Source organism: Henckelia pumila, chromosome 3, assembly GCF_033568475.1.
Source record: "Henckelia pumila isolate YLH828 chromosome 3, ASM3356847v2, whole genome shotgun sequence".
Lineage (NCBI taxonomy): Eukaryota > Viridiplantae > Streptophyta > Magnoliopsida > Lamiales > Gesneriaceae > Henckelia > Henckelia pumila.
This window is the reverse complement of record NC_133122.1, coordinates 57,672,375-57,691,303: the sequence shown is the minus strand read 5'-3', so window position 1 is coordinate 57,691,303 and position 18,929 is coordinate 57,672,375. Positions and strand designations below refer to the sequence as shown.

Here is an 18,929-nt window from a genome sequence, read left to right as displayed (position 1 = left end):
GTCAAATGTCGTTTTTAATTACTGTGATGTAAGCTCAACCCGCACCACCACCTTTTTTTTAGTGGGTTCGATTGTTTGTTACCACTTCTTTTAATACTAGTTATAACTCATACATAATACGTGTGTAATATAATACATAAATATTATATGTTGTGTGTATTATATAAAAAATTTTTTTAAAGTGTTTGATTTTAATATAATATACATATTTTGTAATTTGATAATGATAATTTTATGAGTTTTTTTTTTTTTTTTTTTTACAATTTGGGGTTGAACATACCAAAAGATCAACTAAATTTTAAAATATTCTTATTTAATATATATATATATATATAATAGCGATTATGTACACGCGTTACGTGTTTATATAATTATGAAAATTTTAGTATCTGAAATATTTATCTGATAATTTTTGTTATTTTTAAATTAATTATTTTTATGTATTGATATATAATATTAAAATGTATAGATGTGCATGGCATTTTGAATTAAAAATATGATCGAAGAGTGTTTAAGTAAAACTATTTTAGAAAAAAGAAAAAAAAGAAAAGGTTTCAACAATAAACTTATACATATGTGTGTGTTGTGATAACATTAGTGTGATGTGTATTATATTACTTGGTTTCGTGTGATGCAAAAGAAACAAAACACCAGGAGATAATAATAATAATATATATCAAGTGATTTTGAAAAAGAAAATGGCTATTTATTTCTTATACATTTTTAGTTCGATGGTTCAATAATTTCATAAACTCTTGAAGCGTAAAATAAATTAACCGAAACGCTTGACGAAATGCTTACTTATTTACTGTATTTAATTATATCAAAACAGAAAAAAAAAAAACAAAAAAAACAAAAAAAAACGAGCCATTAGAAACATATATTTTTTAACAAAGTAAGACGTAAAATGCATATATTTTTTTATTTTTTAAAGCTGGAACGATAAATATATTATAATCGAGTTTTGAACTCTAAATTTTGTTCTAAATTTAAGAGGTTAAATTTGTTCTGCGAGGGCTTCAAATGATCAACACATTTTTCTTTCTTCAAGAAACATTAACTCCGATTTATAACTCGTGGGGTCGTCTTGTTTATGAACTTATGTAACCATCAATTAATTTCATTTTTCATTGGATCAATATAATAAAATATATAATATAAAGGTCGATAAAAGCATGTGATTTGCAATGTTTACTGTGGCTGACATTAACAATCAATCATTCGTCAAGAAAATAATATTTAAAAGTTATATATAAATAGTTTTAAAAATCTACACAATTATATACCAAAAGAATATTTTTGCCCACATTTTCATGAGATTAATTGCATCATATCTTATTAGCCAAAAAAAAAAGTAATTACATTTGAAATTTTTGTTTTTTTATTACAAGACAGAGGTATGACATGGAGTCGCCCTAGCTAGTGATTTAAACGAATTCATTGAAGCTCAATTTTTACTTGTATGTCGAGAACTTCCGAATTTTCGAAAAAAAAGAAAAATAAAAGTGATATGGTAATTATTTAAATATTTTAAAATGTATAATTAAAATATACAAGCTCATTAATTTGGTCTACCATTATATAATAAATTAGAGAAAATTCGAACCTAACCTTAAGTATTAGATAGGATCCACGATACGCTAAGGCATCGTTCTGTTCACGATATTATTAATATATGTATAACTCATCTCATCTCATCTCACGTTCTTCTCATCATATTATTTATCTATATATTAACTATTTATTTTACATCAATCAAATCATTAATTATTTATCTCACATCAATCAAATCATTGAATTCAAATTACTATATTACCCCTTATAAATAATATAACTTTTATTTTATTTATTGTTAAAAAGACAAAATAGTCATTTAACATTTTTATATAAAATTTAATCAATCAAATCAAATAAACCATAATCTATCAATCAAATCCAATACAATTTTAACTATCATTTCTTATTTATTTTTTATTACATTATACTACTTATCTATATATTACTTATACCATACTTCAAACCAAACGGTACCTAAATTGTGGAATTTACGTACATTATATCGTGTTAACCAGATGAGTTTTTTTTATTGTCGTTATTATTATTATTATTCAACTAACGGCAAAAGATGAAATTGAAGGAAGAGGAAAACGAGTATAGCGAGATACATTATCAACGATATTCACAATGGTCTTCGAGCATAAGCAAATACACTGACATCTTTAATTCAAAACTGAAAATTGCTATATGGTAACATCTTCCATGTTCACAAGTGAGTTTTCCACGTCCACCGTAGGGATTACAAGATACAAAGCATAGTTATTTAGCCGATGGCCACAAGAGCGTCTTGCTCGGGAGGTGGCTAGTTTAGTTAGCCCGCTAGTGAATCTGGCTTGGGAGGTTCAGATTCCTGCAATGAGCACAAGTTATTCGTGGCTATCACCATGTGAAGGCAATTTATACCCCAGCATGTTTCAGAGAGCAGTCAAGGAAAGGCGGGGAAAAAAGAAAGAACAGAAGGGAGAAAGAAGACAGAATGAACTGAGAGTACCTGTTGAGTAAGCTGAGCTCTGGACAAAGACTTGAGCTGGGAGCTTTGCATGTTAGCAAGTAACTGAACAGCGGTGTCCAGATGAGGCAAACTGTAAAATTCAACTCTCAAATAATATCATTCGCTGATTAGATACTGTAAGACAAAGAAAACTTTGGATTTGTGCATCATTGTTCAACGATCACAGATAAACTGCTTACTTTTTTGGTTGACAACGAAGAAACTCCGATTGCCTAAATATAGTTTTTTCATGTACCAATGCTTGATATGTCACATATAACCCAAGTTGAGGGCTCACAATTTACAGTATGACCACATTCCCATTGAGGCAGTACCACAAAACTTTAACTGGTTTTTGTCTTCTAATTATTAATAATCTGCAACTCTTCTACATCTTATTTCTAACTTGGTTTCAGCAAAGAGCCAAGAATGTTGTATATAATCCAGCTTTCAACTTAGCCATGACATTTTACATTATATTGCTCCCAATGTATACTTCAAGATCTTTCTGGTTTTAGGATCTTCAAATTCATTGACAGATATTCGAGACTTTAAAACAATACAAAAATGATAATAACAAGTGACTAGATAATACCTTTGCAATCCACTTTGCACATGTACATCCAGTGCTGAAATTACTTGAGGCATCTGCTCCAAAACCTGTGTTAAATTTCATAAATTCGCCATGATCAGGGAATTAAACCCCTCAAAAGTGATCATAATTTGACATCAAGGCCATGGGAGCATGCACTTACCAGCTCCGTATTCTTCATAGTTGAGACCTTGGACAAAAGGCTTTTTGGGAGCTTTCTAAGTAATGTCTGCCAAAATTTGACAACAAATCACTTCACAAGTTCTATAATTTCCTTAGTTTTACTTTGCAGATCCAAAATAGATATGCTTAACCAGGAAGATATCCCAAAATCAAGTCTTTTAACATATTTTAGTGAAGATTCATTGTGAAGACCAGATTTTGTTGAAAACCTTGTCCATGGGTTCATGATGAATTGAATCGGACTGCGCTATCAAAACCATTTAAAAACCATAATCAAATCAAACGGTCATATTTATCACGATAATGCAATCAATTTATAAAATCTCAATCTAATCAAATGAAATATAGTCCTCTGATTTATGCACAATCAGTTCTATTGGTTAATTCATATGCAGACAGCATAAATTTTCCGCAAGGCCAATCAACGGCTGAAGGAAACTACATAGCATTCGATTTCAGGATTTTGTGAATGGATGGCACTCAGCAAACAAGATAAACTTATGATCAACATCCACATCCACATCCATCTAATTCTCTCTCCATTCAAAACTTAACATCTCCCAAAATCAGTATCAAAATAATAAATTTTCTTCAACTACCAAAGCACTGAAAGGAAAAACAAAAAAAAAGGAAGCTTTAATTCATCATAGCAATTAATTCATCATAGCAATAGCATATGCAAAAAAAAAACAGTCATTTGATAATACATAACAATTAAGCATTTCTTCAGTCGTGAGAGTATCTTTACTTGGTTAAAAAGCTCTAGAAAGCACCAGGTCCGAGACAAATGCTAGTAAATCAAATCAATCTAGTAATTCACAAGTCTATTAACTCACACACAGTGAGAGGGATGGAAATATACGTGAGACGGGGACGACTCGAGCATGAGGTGAAGTAGATTGGAGGTGGACTGCACCGATTGCGATATTTGATCCGCCACTACCGATTTCGACGATCCGCCGCCGCCGCCGCTCGATGCAGCCATCCTTTTTATTTCTGCTAAATATTTCCAAGGAATATTTTGATCGAATCTTACCAGGAAGATGAAGTGAGAGATGGAAAAGAGAGAGACTGAATGAGACGGTTTGGGCCCGTTGTTGAGAGTTGGGCCGGCTAATGGAAAGCCCAGTAGAACTAGAATTAGGGTCCATGATTTTAAATATTATTAAAAATTATTGAATAATAGTATTTAATATATAGATTAATTCGGTTAATCGATTGTAAAATTTTAAAAATCGTTATCGAACCGAATTCAAAATTGGCTCGGTTAATTTGGTTTAACCGAGATCTTACTCACCCCTAAGAACAATTATAATTCGCTATTTCCACGCCAAAAGCAAGTACTTCATCCCTCTCGATTTTATAAATATTTTTATTTTAATATATTAAAAAATGATTGCATAATTTAAATGATTGTACAATTTTCAAACTATATAGTTAATAAAGATATATTAGTAAAGACGTGTAAAAAAATATTATTAAATATGATATATGCATATATATTTGAAACAAAAAAATGTCATATATATTGTAAGTCACTAAATCAATCAAATATTATTTATTTGGCACCGATACTCTCCCACATTTAACAATAATTAACCATATGTAACCCAAATTAAAATCTGTTACTGAAAAATAAAGAAAAAAAGGCACTAAATATTCACAAACACGGAGAATAAAATTGTTGTTTTGTTTTATTTTGATAGGTATATTTTAATATGTGTAATATAAGTTTAATTCTAACCACAGAGTCTTATATGAGAACATCAACGTCAATTAAGTAATATTCGATTTATTTAGTAACTTTCGATTAAAAAAAGGACAAAAATTTAAAAATCTAATTTACTGGACTAAGGCAAAACTTTAAAAAATTATAAGACTAAAACAAAAACAGGTCAACATATAAGACTAAAATTATAATTTTCTCTTTTAACGTAAACGGTCATCATTAAAAATTTGTGGGAGAGACACTAAAAAATAATTTTAGTATCGAATTGGTTTTTCTTTTTTTGTTGGGGTGCAATAATTGTCTCTGCTAAGTTGAGCGATCCAGCCATGATACTAAAGCGGCAAGTGCTCGGTCCTACAATTTTGGGCTGCTATGCGGTTTAAAAAATTTTGAGTTGCACCATTAACATTAGCTATAGCTTTTGTTAAAGCGGCAAGTGTTCGGTCCTACAATTGATATCGGAGTAAAGATTTGAGTTGTATCATTACTACCAGATATAACTTTTGGTAAAACGACATATATTTTTGTTATTTTTTTCAAGTGAATTGATGTTGGATTGAATTAAGTAAATTAAAATTTTTAAAAATTACTAGTACTGAACTCTGGAAGAACACATATTAGTGCCCGACTTACACTCGTCCGACGTCAAGATCTCAAATTTCGAGTTTTAAAACCAGTGTTTTTAGAACCTGACCTGACCGGTCGGTTCGACCGGGAACCGGTCGTCGGTGCGATCCGGAACTTCACCAAGAACCAAAAAACCGGTCCAAGCGATCAAAACCGATCAAAAACAGTTGGATCGGTCAATAACCGGAAAATCGGTTGAACCAATTTTTCGAATTTTTTATTATTTTTTTGAAAATTTAAATTTAAATTTTTTTATTTTTTAAAATTTAAATTTAATATTTATATATATATATATATATATATATATGATTATTTGGAATATGTACTTCATTAAAAAAATTATTTTAGTAATTATTGTTTTTTTAAAAATTAAATAATTATTTATTTAAATAATTTAGAATTATAATTGATATTTTGACTATATTTACATATTTATTTAGCTTTCAAACAATGACAAATATATATATATATATTGTTTATTTATATATATTTTTTAGTTTTTAAAATTTAAAATATATTATTTATTATATTATAATGTTATATAAACGTTTTTTTCCGTTCCAGTGTTAGGTTAAATCGGTCCGATTGTTTGGATTGTTTTTTAGGTAGACCAATTCGATACAAGTTACCCAATTAAAAAAAAAAATTGTATGTTCAAAATTAGGGGTGAAATCGGGTCGGGACCCATCCCGTAACCCCGTTACCCGATTTCCGTCACGATAGAAATTGAGATATTTTTTTTCTTCCGATCCCGCACCCGAGATGTGTCGGGACTCGAATGTTCGGGATTCCGTCGGGTCAGGAGAGGGTAATCCCGAATAATATTTTTTTAAAAAAGAAATTCTATGAAAATATTTTTTTGAAAAAAATTTATGAAAAAATTCAAACAATTTCTTAATACATTACAAATAAATTAAAATTTCTTTATATATAACCATTAAAAAACTAAAATATTTTTTTAGTACATTACAAATAAACTAAAACAACTACTTGATTAATAAAAAAACATATAATTATTTATAATAATAAAAAAACAAAATAAAAAATTATAACTCAATGTTAATATTAAAAAATATAAATATAAAAAAATTATATGGTATATAATTATAAAACATTAATATTAAAACATAAAATTAAAAAAAATTAATTTTTTTAATTAAAAAATATTATTTTTATATTTGGGTCGAATCGATAATCCCGTCGGGAAGGGTTGCCTATCCCGATCCGATCCCGACATTGATTGGGTCGGAAAAAATTCCGAACACTCGGGTCGCGAAAAGTTTGGGCCAGGAAAAATTTGAAACGGAAACGAGATGGAAATCGAAACCGATCGGGATTTTTTAAAAATTTGCCACCCTAGAATGTGGGGGGTAGGAAAGAGTAAACCAGCGAGTGAGCGGTCTATCTGGTGACTGGTACATTGGTTTCATCCAATCCAAGAAGAAAATGGCAGCAACACCGATGCTGCACTCAAATCCTTGCGTCAATTACGCGTTCTCTTTTTCCTCTCCAAGTCATTCTTCGTATTGCCCCAGGTATTTTCTCAAGCACATTGATTTCATTTCTAGAATCTCTAATTTTAGTGAATTTCTAGCTCAATTGTTGTTCAAGTTTTTTTGCAGGTTCCATATGTCGTCCGTACTGCCTCCTCTGCCTGAAAATCGCATTATTGTAAGCTACCAGTGATCGCTCTCTCTTGATATTGTTGAAAATTGTTTTGTTCGTCTGTTTATGAGTATGTGATGTGGTGTGTTGTGCTTGATCGAGTAGTTGGGTGTCGGATCAGCGACGGTGGATTTCTTAGCGGCGGTGGCTTCTTATCCAAGGCCGGATGATAAGATTAGAAGCACTAGCGCCATGGTAATGTTATTGTTGCCATAATTTTGTTGGTTTCCGAATGGGAATTGATAGTTACTACTCTCAAAGTGTCATTGATCATACGAAAGTAGTGGACTTTTTACCTTTTTGCTGTAAAATGAGAATGCTTGGGCCTCAGGAGTAAAGACTATATATTTTTCTTTTCTTTGAGTAATGCGGTGCTGGCTTATTATCTATGACTCTGTTTTTTTCTTTCATATAATAATTGATTTTCTTTCCTGCATCAATTGTCTCAATTGAGCGGTTTGGTGTCCTATTCTGTTTTGTTGGATAGATTCAAGGAGGTGGAAATGCAGGGAATGCATTGACTTGTGCTGCTCGCTTGGGGTTAAAACCAAGGCTGATTTCCAAGGTCTCTCGCTTTCGGTCATCGCTCGCCTGTTGTGTTCAGGAGATGGGCAGTTCTAATGTAATTTGTTTTTGGTTTTAGGTCGCAGATGACTCTCAAGGTAAAGGAATATTGGAGGAACTAGAGGCTGATGGGGTAGATTCGTCATTTGTTGTAGTAAGCTTTCTAGTCACACCCTCTTTGTTTCGGGCTTCAATTATGAAATCTGAACTTCAACGACAATTAACCATAGCCGAATTAACTTAGAAGGCTAAAACAGATGTCAAGACACAAAGAAATCGAAGAATTCAGTTTTTAATGGCAGGTTTCACTCACTTTGACAGAGTATACCTTAAAAAGGGTATTTGACGTGTGAAACTGCTCTTTTTGGTAATTGTACCTTGGCGTAAATCCTGAATTTGTGATGGCAGCTTTTTAATTATGCGGGCAGCATATTCCTGGATTCATGCCCAAATGACACTCTTTTACTGAATCTCCTTGTCCTAAAGTTTGTTCATTTGTATGGGCTGAGACTCTAATTTATGACAAACTGGGCCAAAATGATTATGCAGCATCCAAATAATTGCAATCTTTGTTGCATTCTTTTTTCTTTCAGGTTTCTGATGGTGGCAACTCACCATTCACCTATATCATTGTTGACGACCAAACGTAAGTATTTCTCCATTGTTTGCCTAAGTTAATATGTGTTTGGCCCTTTTAGGTACTTCCTGTTTGTATTGCTTTGCTCGTCTAAAGTTTATCCTTTTAATTTCTCTTGTAAACAGATTTTTGGTTCATTTCTGAATTCGTGACATCATATGAAGTATCATCATTCATCATATTTGTCGCGATCTTCTGATTTGAGCTATGTTACAATTGTCATTGCCCTTGAAAATGCTTCCTGTACAACTGTGTGATTGATCTACTTCGAAGATTTAATGAACTCACATAAGAAAATGTGAACACAAACATTATTATCAGAATTATTGTTTTGCGTGTTTCAGGAAAACACGCACTTGCATTCACACTCCAGGATACCCTCCCATGATTCCTGATGATTTACCAGAATCAAACTTGTTCGAATCATTGGATGGAGTAAAAATAGTTTATTTTGATGGAAGGCTGCATGAAACTGCTCTGGTTGTGGCTCAGGAGGTGATCATCACTTGATGTTCTTGTTTACCTTTTGTTACGGTCAAGCTTGCTATTGAATGTTTATTTTCTTCAGAGAGAGAATAGTACTTTCTAGATTTCCAGTGCAGGCAGCTCGCAGAGGTATTCCGATTCTAATTGATGCTGAAAGGAAGAGAGAAGGACTGGACAATCTTTTGAGTTTGTCTAACTATGTTGTGTGCTCTGCTAAATTTCCACAGGCACGCCTCATCATTCTTTTAAGGAGTATTGTTTGTATTATTTCTTTACTACATTAAGTGATACTGGTTGTTCGTTAGACGGATACTTCATGCCTTCACTAGCGAATTACATGATTAACATCTTGAGTTAGACTATCCTCTCTCTGTGAAGCCTATGACCTATTACTGAAAGAATGTTTTGTATGTTTCCGAGTAAAGTGAAGAATGCCTCACATTGGCTTGTGTAGATTCATTTCATTCAAATTAATACTGCTCGTATATATTACTCCGTGACTTCTTTCATGGCTCCACGATTAGATTTTTAATTTGTGGCAGCATGAGCATTAACTGAGACGTATTCAATAAGGCAAGAAGCAGACATCGATTAGGTTAGGTCACATTTTTTATTACTTTTAGGTTTTTCACTCCAACCTTGTGGAAAATGAGTAATTTCCTCAAAGTACAAACATTTTAAGTGGACTGAAACATTCCTGAAGGTATAATAAAGGTTTGAGTGAAGCCATCAAGTGAGGGGTCTTGCAAGATCTTGAAATAGTTATTTTTATAGATTCTATAATTTTGTTTGTAATTATATAGCAGAATGGGGTTTTACCTTCTCTGATTTTTTTCTCTCTCAGGCATGGACAGGTGCTCCATCTGTTCCAAGTGCACTTGTTTCCATGCTTCTAAAGTTGCCAAATATCAAGTTCGTAGTAGTCACAGTAGGGGAGGATGGGTGCATCATGCTGGAAAGGTCTGTAAGTGGTATGTGAGTATATTTCTTTGTCCTGTCAATTATGAGTTGTTTGGTAGTGAGAAATTAATCTCATCGATCATGTCTTGTGTATTTGACTTCTTATCTTCCACATAATTGTTTTCAGAAGATGTTCATTCTGAAGAAATAGATGTTGACGATGTATTTGAGACATTGAAGCAGAAAATGGATTATGACCCGACTCTTCCAACATATGTAGCATCAGTAAATTCTCTTTCCTCCTTCGAAGAAAAAAAATCCTTTTTCCACTTGTTCTTTAGATAAAACTTTTTCGATAATTATTTCATCCTTTTATAATCTTGTAATTGTAATTGTTGCATATCATTTCAAAGAAGCCACTCGAGCCTTCTATACGACAGCTTAGAAGAATTATTATTGAACCATTTGATGCATAAGTAAGCTTTTGGTCTTATGTGTTCATTAAGCAGTAAATCAAGACCACAAGTGTGTTTCTGATCTCCAAAAGAGTTTGTTGCCATATAGCTACAATCGTGGGTGTGTGTGTCTTAAGTAGAACCAATGAAAATTGGGTATGTGTTTGCCCATTTTTTTGCATTAATTTTGTTCACGTGCTTTGTTTCCTTGCAATATAACTTTTAGCGTGATGCAAAACTGAGGGCAAAGGGGATTGGGACTGTGTGTGGCAGGCTTCTCATAGGAACGGCTGAGAAGATCCCACCCTCGGAACTTGTTGATACAACTGGTGCTGGTGATTCATTCATAGGAGCAGTTCTTTATGGTTAGTATCATAATGTATCCTGGCGTCTTAGTTTCTACAGTTCTTGGGTGTATGTACCACGAACCTGCATCACATGCTTTTCTTTTGGTGATCCTTTTTTCGCATTTGATCTCCATTTAGTCTCCAGTTACCTTTTGTCTTGAACTGCACTCCCCACAAACAAACAAACAAAAAAGAAAAGGAATAGAAAAAAAAAGAAAAAATGGCTACTCTCTGCCAAATCAATTGTTTTATTCCTCTTGATTTCTGCTGGTGAGAAACTGAAATATTACCTGAAAGAATGCTTTCAGCTTTGCTTTTTTGGCCATTATTATTTGCGCCAGTTGGTGATAAATCCATCTGTTCTTTTCAGTTATGGGGACCATTGATTCTGTGTTAATGTTACTGTTGGTTCCAACTTTGTAGCTCTTTGCACCAACATGGTACCAGAGAAGATGCTGCCTTTTGCCTCTCAAGTGGTTAGTTTAACTTGTTTGTAAATAATTGTAGCGATAATAGGATATCATCTGATGACTGCAATGAAAACAAGTTACACCAAGACCTGCATCAATTTTACAGGCTGCTATCAGCTGCAGAGCCCTGGGGGCCAGAACCGGTCTTCCACAACGAACAGATCCCAGATTGACTTCTTTTTTAATCTAGAGAACCCAAGTGGTGGCCGTGGTACTTATGTGGTGTCCGACTTAAAAGGAGTACCCGGTCGTCGACTTGGGTGGTTTTTTTTAGCATTCTTGACAGGGTTTTTTTGGACTGATATCCTGATATACCTGCTGGAAAACTTGCCTTGAGAAACTCCTATTGCGTAGTATTCATGATCACAGACTTTGAATTACATTTTACCGTCCAAATTTCAGTAAGTAGCTTTCCTTTTTGTATTGCATACGCTGTGTACAGGCAAAAGGTAACAATTTTATGTCGATAACTTCGAAATTTACGACTCCGGACATCTTGCTTCACGATTGTGTTGATTTCATGATTGTATATGAATACATTGTATTCACTCGTTTTCTATTTTGACTTGTGGGCGAATCAAACATAATGTTGAGATATAAAGTCACACATACAAATGAATTTTAGTTGAACAGATTACGGTTCTGAACAGATTACATCCATTTAACGAAGCAGAAAAGCAGGAAAATGAGGTAACCTCCACGCCAGTCTAGAATCACCAGGAAAACAAACTACGAATAAATTACAACGAAAGCCTTCCACCACCAAGATTTTCAATTCTAGAACCTAATCAAGCTAATTAAAATAATCCTATGTGAATAATGGCAGATCACAACATGCTATCAGCATTTGTAGGCAGCCTCTTGAAGAAACTAACAGCACTTGAAGGCAACTTGTTCCTGAACTTCGGTGGCCGCAGGTAATACAAACCAAGGAGAGCCACCACCCATCTGATTGGAACTAGATAGAATCCGAATGCTGCCAACAAGCAGAATATCACAAACAGGAATGTAGCTCTCGGGTCGCGCCAGCTTAGCAATGCTTGAAATCTCTCACCTTGAGTCGCCAGATCCCCAACCACAGTTTGAATCCTCCCAGCCACACTCCTGAGTCGATCATATCTTATTCGAATAACCTCCGCACTTCTGCCAGTCGGCAAGGAATCAAATTCCTCATCTAGTTCATCTGGATGCACACTCTCAGCATAGGAGAGCCGAGTATCCATGTGAGGTGGGTGCCGTGGGCGAGACTTGTAACGCCAGAGCCCCATGACAGCTAGGGTTAGCAAAATGCAAGGAATTATGAGCTCAGGCACCAACACGAGTGTCATGAATGCAACAAGAAAGAGCGTTGTGTACACGGGTTTGTGCCAGTTTCTCAAAATCTCCAGCAACCTGGTCATGGCAACAAACCAGGCCAAAACATTGGTAAGCCTGAAGAAATTTGCTTTGCTCTTTCTCATGCTCCACATGTGTGAATCGTGGTCTAGCATGTACTCCACCACTTCTCTTCCCAACGGAGGCTCCGCTCGACTGAGCCTTGAAGCCACCACATTCATCGCCTGGTACCTCAAACTATCCAACTGATTCACAGACAGTGGCTGCACATAATGCATCTTTGGCAGCAGGGGCATGGCATACATATTGAGCATGTTGAACATGTTTGCGCAAGAAAACCGTACTGCCAAATGAAGCTCTCCCATCTTTTTAACCCCAGAAGGATGCAGCATCAACAATGGGTAAGCATGAGTGTACACTCTGTCAGATTCAAGGGTGGACAACCGGATCCTAACTTTTCCGATGCGTATATCCCGGTTAGTAGTTCCCGCCACCATATTCTTGTCTACACGTGAATTGTCAAACACCCCAATGGATATTACAGTGCAAGGATCAAAGACTTCCCAAGTGTACTGTTCGTTCCATTTGGGAGACAAGCTATCAACAACCGTTCTAGTTCGAACCCACTTTTGGCCATACTTTGCCACACAATAAGAATCGGTGGAACCTCCCTTGCCATCTTTGATCTTCACAGGCATAATATTGGTGGCACCCAAAATACCAACTTCGAGCACACCAATGTGAGGCTTCCATAGCTGCTTAGCAGTTGGTCGAACATCGCTGCTATACATTGTCGCCTCATCAAGCACATGGTAGCCCCCCTCGAGAGAGACTCGAAGGTGAATTCTAGATGCAAATCTCACCACAGCTTTGGTCTCATTTGGGGTGCTATATTGTGTATCCAGATGGAACCACTTAGATACCACAGACTTGTCATCTAGCCGCCGCTCCATGTTCGCAACTTGAAGAATCACCCTCCCTACAACCTCATCTCTGTTCGGCATCAATCGATCCTCAACAGAGATCAACAAAAAATCCTCAAAAGGCTCCGCTACCACAAACATCAAGTCCTCGTTCCAAGAAGGATTAGATAGGCTCCTATTTGCAGCAGGGGGAGCAATTCTAGTCCTCAAAACCTGGTTCCCCACTTGAACTTTAGCAAAAAGTTCAGGATACCTCACCATATTCATGGAGACACCTTTGTCTCCCAACACAACATCTTGTGCTTCGATTACCCCCACTCTCAAATACCAAAGTTTTGGAGACAAATAGACTTTGGACTTAATCGAACACAACCCATCCAAATGCACGTTCGCAGCCTTCGAATGCCAGGCCTCTGCAAAGGCCTCGTCCGCCTGAGTTCCAAACCAAATAGACACCATAATCTCACCACATTTAGCCCTATCTCCCTTCTTATCCTCCATTCGATACCATTGAGGTGCTAACTGACTATCCGGAGGATGCCTTTTCGGGACCTCGTTCAAATCAAACCAAACACGCCCCAAGAACTCTTCTTTGTTATTCTCCTTCACAAAAACCTCCACCACAGAGGATTGTATGCAATCCTTGGAAAAGGCAAAAACTTGGTCCCATTCCGCATTCCCCAAAGAGACCCTCTTCGTAATCCCTTTGTAATTTCCAAGCTTCACCTCAGCCACCACGTCACCGCCACCAAACACCGAAATCTCTCTAGCCTTCACAACTTTAACATACAAATACTGCATTTGCTCCACAAGATCATAAGTTGAGCTTGTTTTATCCTTGTTGACACCACCAAGATGTGGGCTTGTTTCCTTGAGAGCATAATCACTCGAAAACCCACCACCGCTGACACCCAGAAGCCCGCCGGGAGTTGCAGCCGGAACAACCGGACGAGGAAGAGTGGTTATAACCACAGGCTTGATCTCACCCTGACCCGGCTCCACATTCTTCAAATGGGCCTGATTCTGCAAGCCCGACATCATTTTACCATTTTCTTGGCCCAAACCCACACCCATCTGCTTAGGCACCACCAAGTTACCGCTCTGCTGCTGCATTTTCTTGCTTCTCTTGGAAACCGCACCACCACTGTTCATCACCACCTGTTTAACCTCCTCCTTGGAAGAAAGATAAAGCTTCAAACTAATCTCACCCCTCACATGCGAGAAAAGACTCCTTTTGTCCAGTGTATAAAGCTGGGCCACTTGTTCACCTTCTCTCGCAATGCTCGACCCCGACACCCTCACTTTCCCCAAGAAATTCCTGCTGTTATTCGACCTCCTCTCGTTGAAAACGTTAACTTCTATCGTGCGGTATGGGAGGTCCGCAACGTTGTTCACATGAAACACAAGCTTCTCATTCCACACAGGGTTGAGGTCTCTGTACTTCACCTGAGTCTTCTGCCTCTGCTCCTCAAACTCCACCTCCACGAACGCCGAAGAAGACCCCTCGCCGTCTTTCGGCATCAGATTGTGCGCCCCCACCACCTCCACCACCAGCTTTTCCTTGTTCATGCTTCTTTGATGATTTTAAATTCTTTAAACAGTTTAAGGAGAAAAAAGGGTGACGGACACAGACAGAGGATTGAATTGTTGGATTTTGTGTAATAATACCAGTGAGTGAAATTTTGAAACAAACACAGCTAGCTCACTTTCCTATGCATGAATTCGTGGTGCTGACCACGCGCCATTAATGCTGAATGCTGGTAATATTCCCAGATTTTGTGCATGCATAGCCATAATCTCATGTCCTATTGGACTACTTTGGAATATAATATATTCATTCATATAAAAATCAAGAAAGGATCTAAAATTAAAGGGGATATTTCGAGTTATATGATATTGGTGTATACATGGTTAATTATATATACAATCTAGTGTTTTATTTTGAAAATATATAATTATTTCCAATACATTAATTGAAAGATTTTTTATAATTTTTTTTAATATAAAAAATTAACATTTAAAATGTATGTGTATATATAACCATTGTCTATATAGAATTTGTTTTCGGATAAGAAAAAAAAATGTATAAAAATACGTATTTAGAAATTGAACAATGAAATCCATCGTATATATGTTTGGTTATATTTTACAAAACAACGTACAATGTTTTTCATCGTATTTGTTAACATATAATAATATATAAATTAAATTATTTGATTGGCAGGAAAAGGTTGAATTGAATTTTTTTAAAAAAAATTTATGTAAGAGAACCTGGAATAGCAAATAAGATTGTCCCGTGACTTGCATATAGCTATTAAATTATAATAACGTTAGAAGCCCGAAAATTTATTACTGTTTTACTTTTGTTGGAGATCTATTTAATAGGAATTGTGGCGGGGAAATAAAGTTTTTCCCAATAATTAAAATTATATCAAAACAATAAAAGGAAAAAAAAAAAAAAGAAGAAGAGTATATACTGCTAATCGACAGACAAGGTGATTTCTAATTGATTTCGTCTCGATAAACAATTAAGGATATCACATTTTTCGAACTTAAAATAAAATTATCAAAAATTATATAGCTACATTAATTTTCAAAGTGTTTTATTTACTTAATTTGTATGTCTGCGAAATTGATTGATTTTCCGGTGGAAACAAAGATTAATTCTAAAAGCATGTCGTTGAGGAATCAACGTTCATATTTTAAATAATTTTCCTTCCATTTAAAACATAAATTTATTGGTATTTTACAATCTGATCAAATTAATATATAATCATTTCACAATAAAGGAAGTGGATTGCCAAAATCCACTTTTAAATCTTCATATTTAACAAATATTTAAAACATTTTTAAATGAGCACTTACACATAATTAATGATACAATCATAATTGTCCCTCGATTCTCTAATTCATGTGGTACTATGTAGTGTTCGGCTTTATTTCTTAATTTTCCCTTTGTTGAAATTTGGTGTTTGTCTTTCTTTTTTTTAAAAAAAAAATCTACATATATATTACATAATTATGTATAATGAAGGCGTAAAAATACGCAAAGAAAGATACATTAAAATAGCCTTGATCTTTTCAAAAAAAATCATTCCTGAGGCCATCTAATCTAAAGTAGTGTTTGCAACCTCTAAAAATAAGTGATTATGGAGATTCATTTGTGGATGGTAAATATATGTGTAATATAATTTTAGTTGTTAAACATTAGCAAAGGTAATAATATAAATCAATTAATATCTTATAATTCAATAAGAAAAATAGATGAATCGTGGAGGCTTGGTTCTAAATTCTAATCCAATTTTTGGTTAGCGAGAAAATTGTTTTCCATCCACCTTGTAAAGTCCTTAAATTCGAAATTGTTTGACAAGATAAATTGTCCGTTTTTTCGAAGATGTGGATATTTTATTTTACATGTTAAAAATAAGAAGACAATCATAATTTATCGTTCGATGATGTAATAATAATAAAAAAAAAAAACCTTTAAATCGAATAAAGTATTTATACGTAGGTTTTGACTAAAGAAAACAAGTCAAAGGGAGGTATGCTTCGCATGAAGGGAGCAGAATCTTATTCTATACTATGGAAGAGGTAGCGTCATTCGACGCGCGGCGATGTCGCGTCGCTGTTTAACGGAAGAGCGTGGTGCATAGAACCCGACAAGCTTCGAACCAGTCTCTTTGCCCGATGTTGTAATAAAGGGATATGGGTACGATTCGGGTCGGGTCGGGGCGATTGGGGATTCGCACTAACTAGGCGCGTGAAACACAGATATTGTGGAACATAGCTGTCTGCGATTGGAATTTGAGAACACGCCTGTCAGCGTAGGGAGATGTTTTTGACGCCCACTCGCTGCGTCTGGGCGAGTGACACGGACGCGCCCTCTCTCAGTTTCCCGATGAAATTTTTGCATGGCTCGTCTTTTCATTTGGGGTTAATGTTTCCTAAAACTTTGTAACATCTAATCTATCTATATAATAAATAGAGGAAAATTTAAAAGTATTCTATATTGAAAATTTATTTCTTAATTCTTGATTTTCATGCTATTATTGAAATACTTATATTCAGAGATTATATTATGGGCAACTTGTAGATAACTCCCTAAATCAAACATAACTTTCAATTTACTCTCTATATTTGTCTTTCCGAAAATGCCCTTGTCGTTATTTTAATCATTATTATTTCTTGAATTATCAAATGTGGAATCGGATTCAAAATCTGATTCACTTGATTCATCATCGGATGAAAATTCACTTGTCGTTATTTTAATCATTATTATCTGATTCACTTAATAAATATTTTCATCATCGGATGAAAATTCAATTGTTTCTACGGGATAGAATCCAATAGTATATATTTCTTCAAGAAGTTTAATTTTATTTTTTTTTCGTTTCGTTTTGAACATTCATTCGCATAATGTCCTTCTTCGTTGCACAACCAACATGTGCAATTCTTTCCTTTACCCTTTGGGCAAGGTGGTTTTTTGTTATCAAACTTTTTATAAAATTTTCTTTTATAAGGTTTTCTGAAGAAATTCTTTTTAAATTTCTTTTTTTTATAGGGAATAAATTTCTTATTAAAAGATTTATAAGGTTTATTAAATTTATTCTGTTTCTGTCGTTTTAAATATTTGTGTGACATGTTTGTTTTGCAACCCTATTTTTTTACTGTGAATTCCATTTTGTCACAATAAAGTTTATTGTTTTGTTTGTAGGATTTATAGATTCTTTTATTTAGTGTTACTTCATGACATTTCTTTGTTATTATGTCTTTGATGAATTTAATAGCTCCTCCTAAATTTTTAGCATAAGGACTAGTTAAGAATGCATCTTTACTGTGTATAGGTATATTAGGTATCTTATTAAAGATACTTAGTTTATAATGTTCTTTTTTATCAGCATCTATTAATTGATAATAGTTTGTTTCATAATCACAAATAAATTCTTCTAAGTAACATAAATTGCATAATTTAATATTATATAATATAAAGATTGGTCTATTTTGTTCTATGTTCTTAGCTATCAAATTAGCATCATTATTAGAAATTCCTAAAAATTATTGGTACAAGGCATCAACAAATAGTTCAAAATATCGATGTCCTGTCATTCCTTGTGGTAGATTAGTAATTACTAGGTTTTCAGCCCAAGTTCTTACTGCTCCTACCAGTGTCATTTTTATCATCTCATGAGTTAAAACTTGAATATTCTCACTTTTGTCTAATAATGGTGTTAATTGAATTTGTACTGATAGTTCATTTGCCCAATGATCTATCTTTGATTTTCTTTCTTTGGCTGTTGAACATCCTAAATCTAAGATAATTTGTTTCACAAATCCTGATGTTTTTGATTCTCTAAAAATATCTCTAACATCTTTATAAGATTCAGAGTATTGATCTCTGTTATATTTAAATTCTTCATCATCTCTTCCACCACTACCTTCTACATTCGTTCGTAGATTTAATCGTGGTC

General features: G+C 34.4%; 3 protein-coding genes across 8 annotated transcripts; 1 reads left to right on the top strand and 2 right to left on the bottom strand.

The window, feature by feature from the left end:
* Window positions 1–2,145: 2,145 nt before the first annotated feature.
* On the bottom strand, window positions 2,146–4,359 carry LOC140892429 (tobamovirus multiplication protein 2B). The gene is made up of 5 exons (XM_073301305.1): window positions 4,186–4,359; window positions 3,304–3,369; window positions 3,144–3,208; window positions 2,549–2,639; window positions 2,146–2,407 (listed from the first exon to the last, which is right to left on the bottom strand). The coding sequence occupies exons 1-5, from the start codon at window positions 4,306–4,308 to the stop codon at window positions 2,369–2,371; spliced, it is 384 nt and encodes a 127-aa protein (XP_073157406.1). The 5' UTR covers window positions 4,309–4,359; the 3' UTR covers window positions 2,146–2,368.
* Window positions 4,360–7,059: 2,700 nt separating this feature from the next.
* On the top strand, window positions 7,060–11,724 carry LOC140886722 (uncharacterized). 6 transcript variants are annotated; one of them, XR_012151635.1, is made up of 13 exons: window positions 7,060–7,214; window positions 7,302–7,350; window positions 7,450–7,539; window positions 7,832–7,909; window positions 7,988–8,062; window positions 8,502–8,554; window positions 8,890–9,040; window positions 9,148–9,258; window positions 9,876–10,002; window positions 10,119–10,216; window positions 10,613–10,751; window positions 11,104–11,209; window positions 11,310–11,405. XR_012151635.1 is itself a non-coding variant. In XM_073293466.1 (13 exons), the coding sequence occupies exons 1-13, from the start codon at window positions 7,126–7,128 to the stop codon at window positions 11,391–11,393; spliced, it is 1,194 nt and encodes a 397-aa protein (XP_073149567.1). In that variant the 5' UTR covers window positions 7,060–7,125; the 3' UTR covers window positions 11,394–11,724. The 6 variants fall into 6 exon arrangements, 4 of the variants coding, with proteins under 4 accessions (XP_073149567.1, XP_073149566.1, XP_073149569.1 ...); XR_012151636.1 differs by having other exon boundaries at window positions 10,122–10,216; window positions 10,660–10,751; window positions 11,157–11,209; window positions 11,310–11,395; XM_073293466.1 differs by having other exon boundaries at window positions 10,122–10,216; window positions 11,157–11,209; window positions 11,310–11,724.
* Window positions 11,725–11,853: 129 nt separating this feature from the next.
* On the bottom strand, window positions 11,854–15,080 carry LOC140890647 (multiple C2 domain and transmembrane region protein 10-like). Its single transcript, XM_073298583.1, has one exon. The coding sequence runs from the start codon at window positions 15,028–15,030 to the stop codon at window positions 12,031–12,033; it is 3,000 nt and encodes a 999-aa protein (XP_073154684.1). The 5' UTR covers window positions 15,031–15,080; the 3' UTR covers window positions 11,854–12,030.
* Window positions 15,081–18,929: the final 3,849 nt, after the last annotated feature.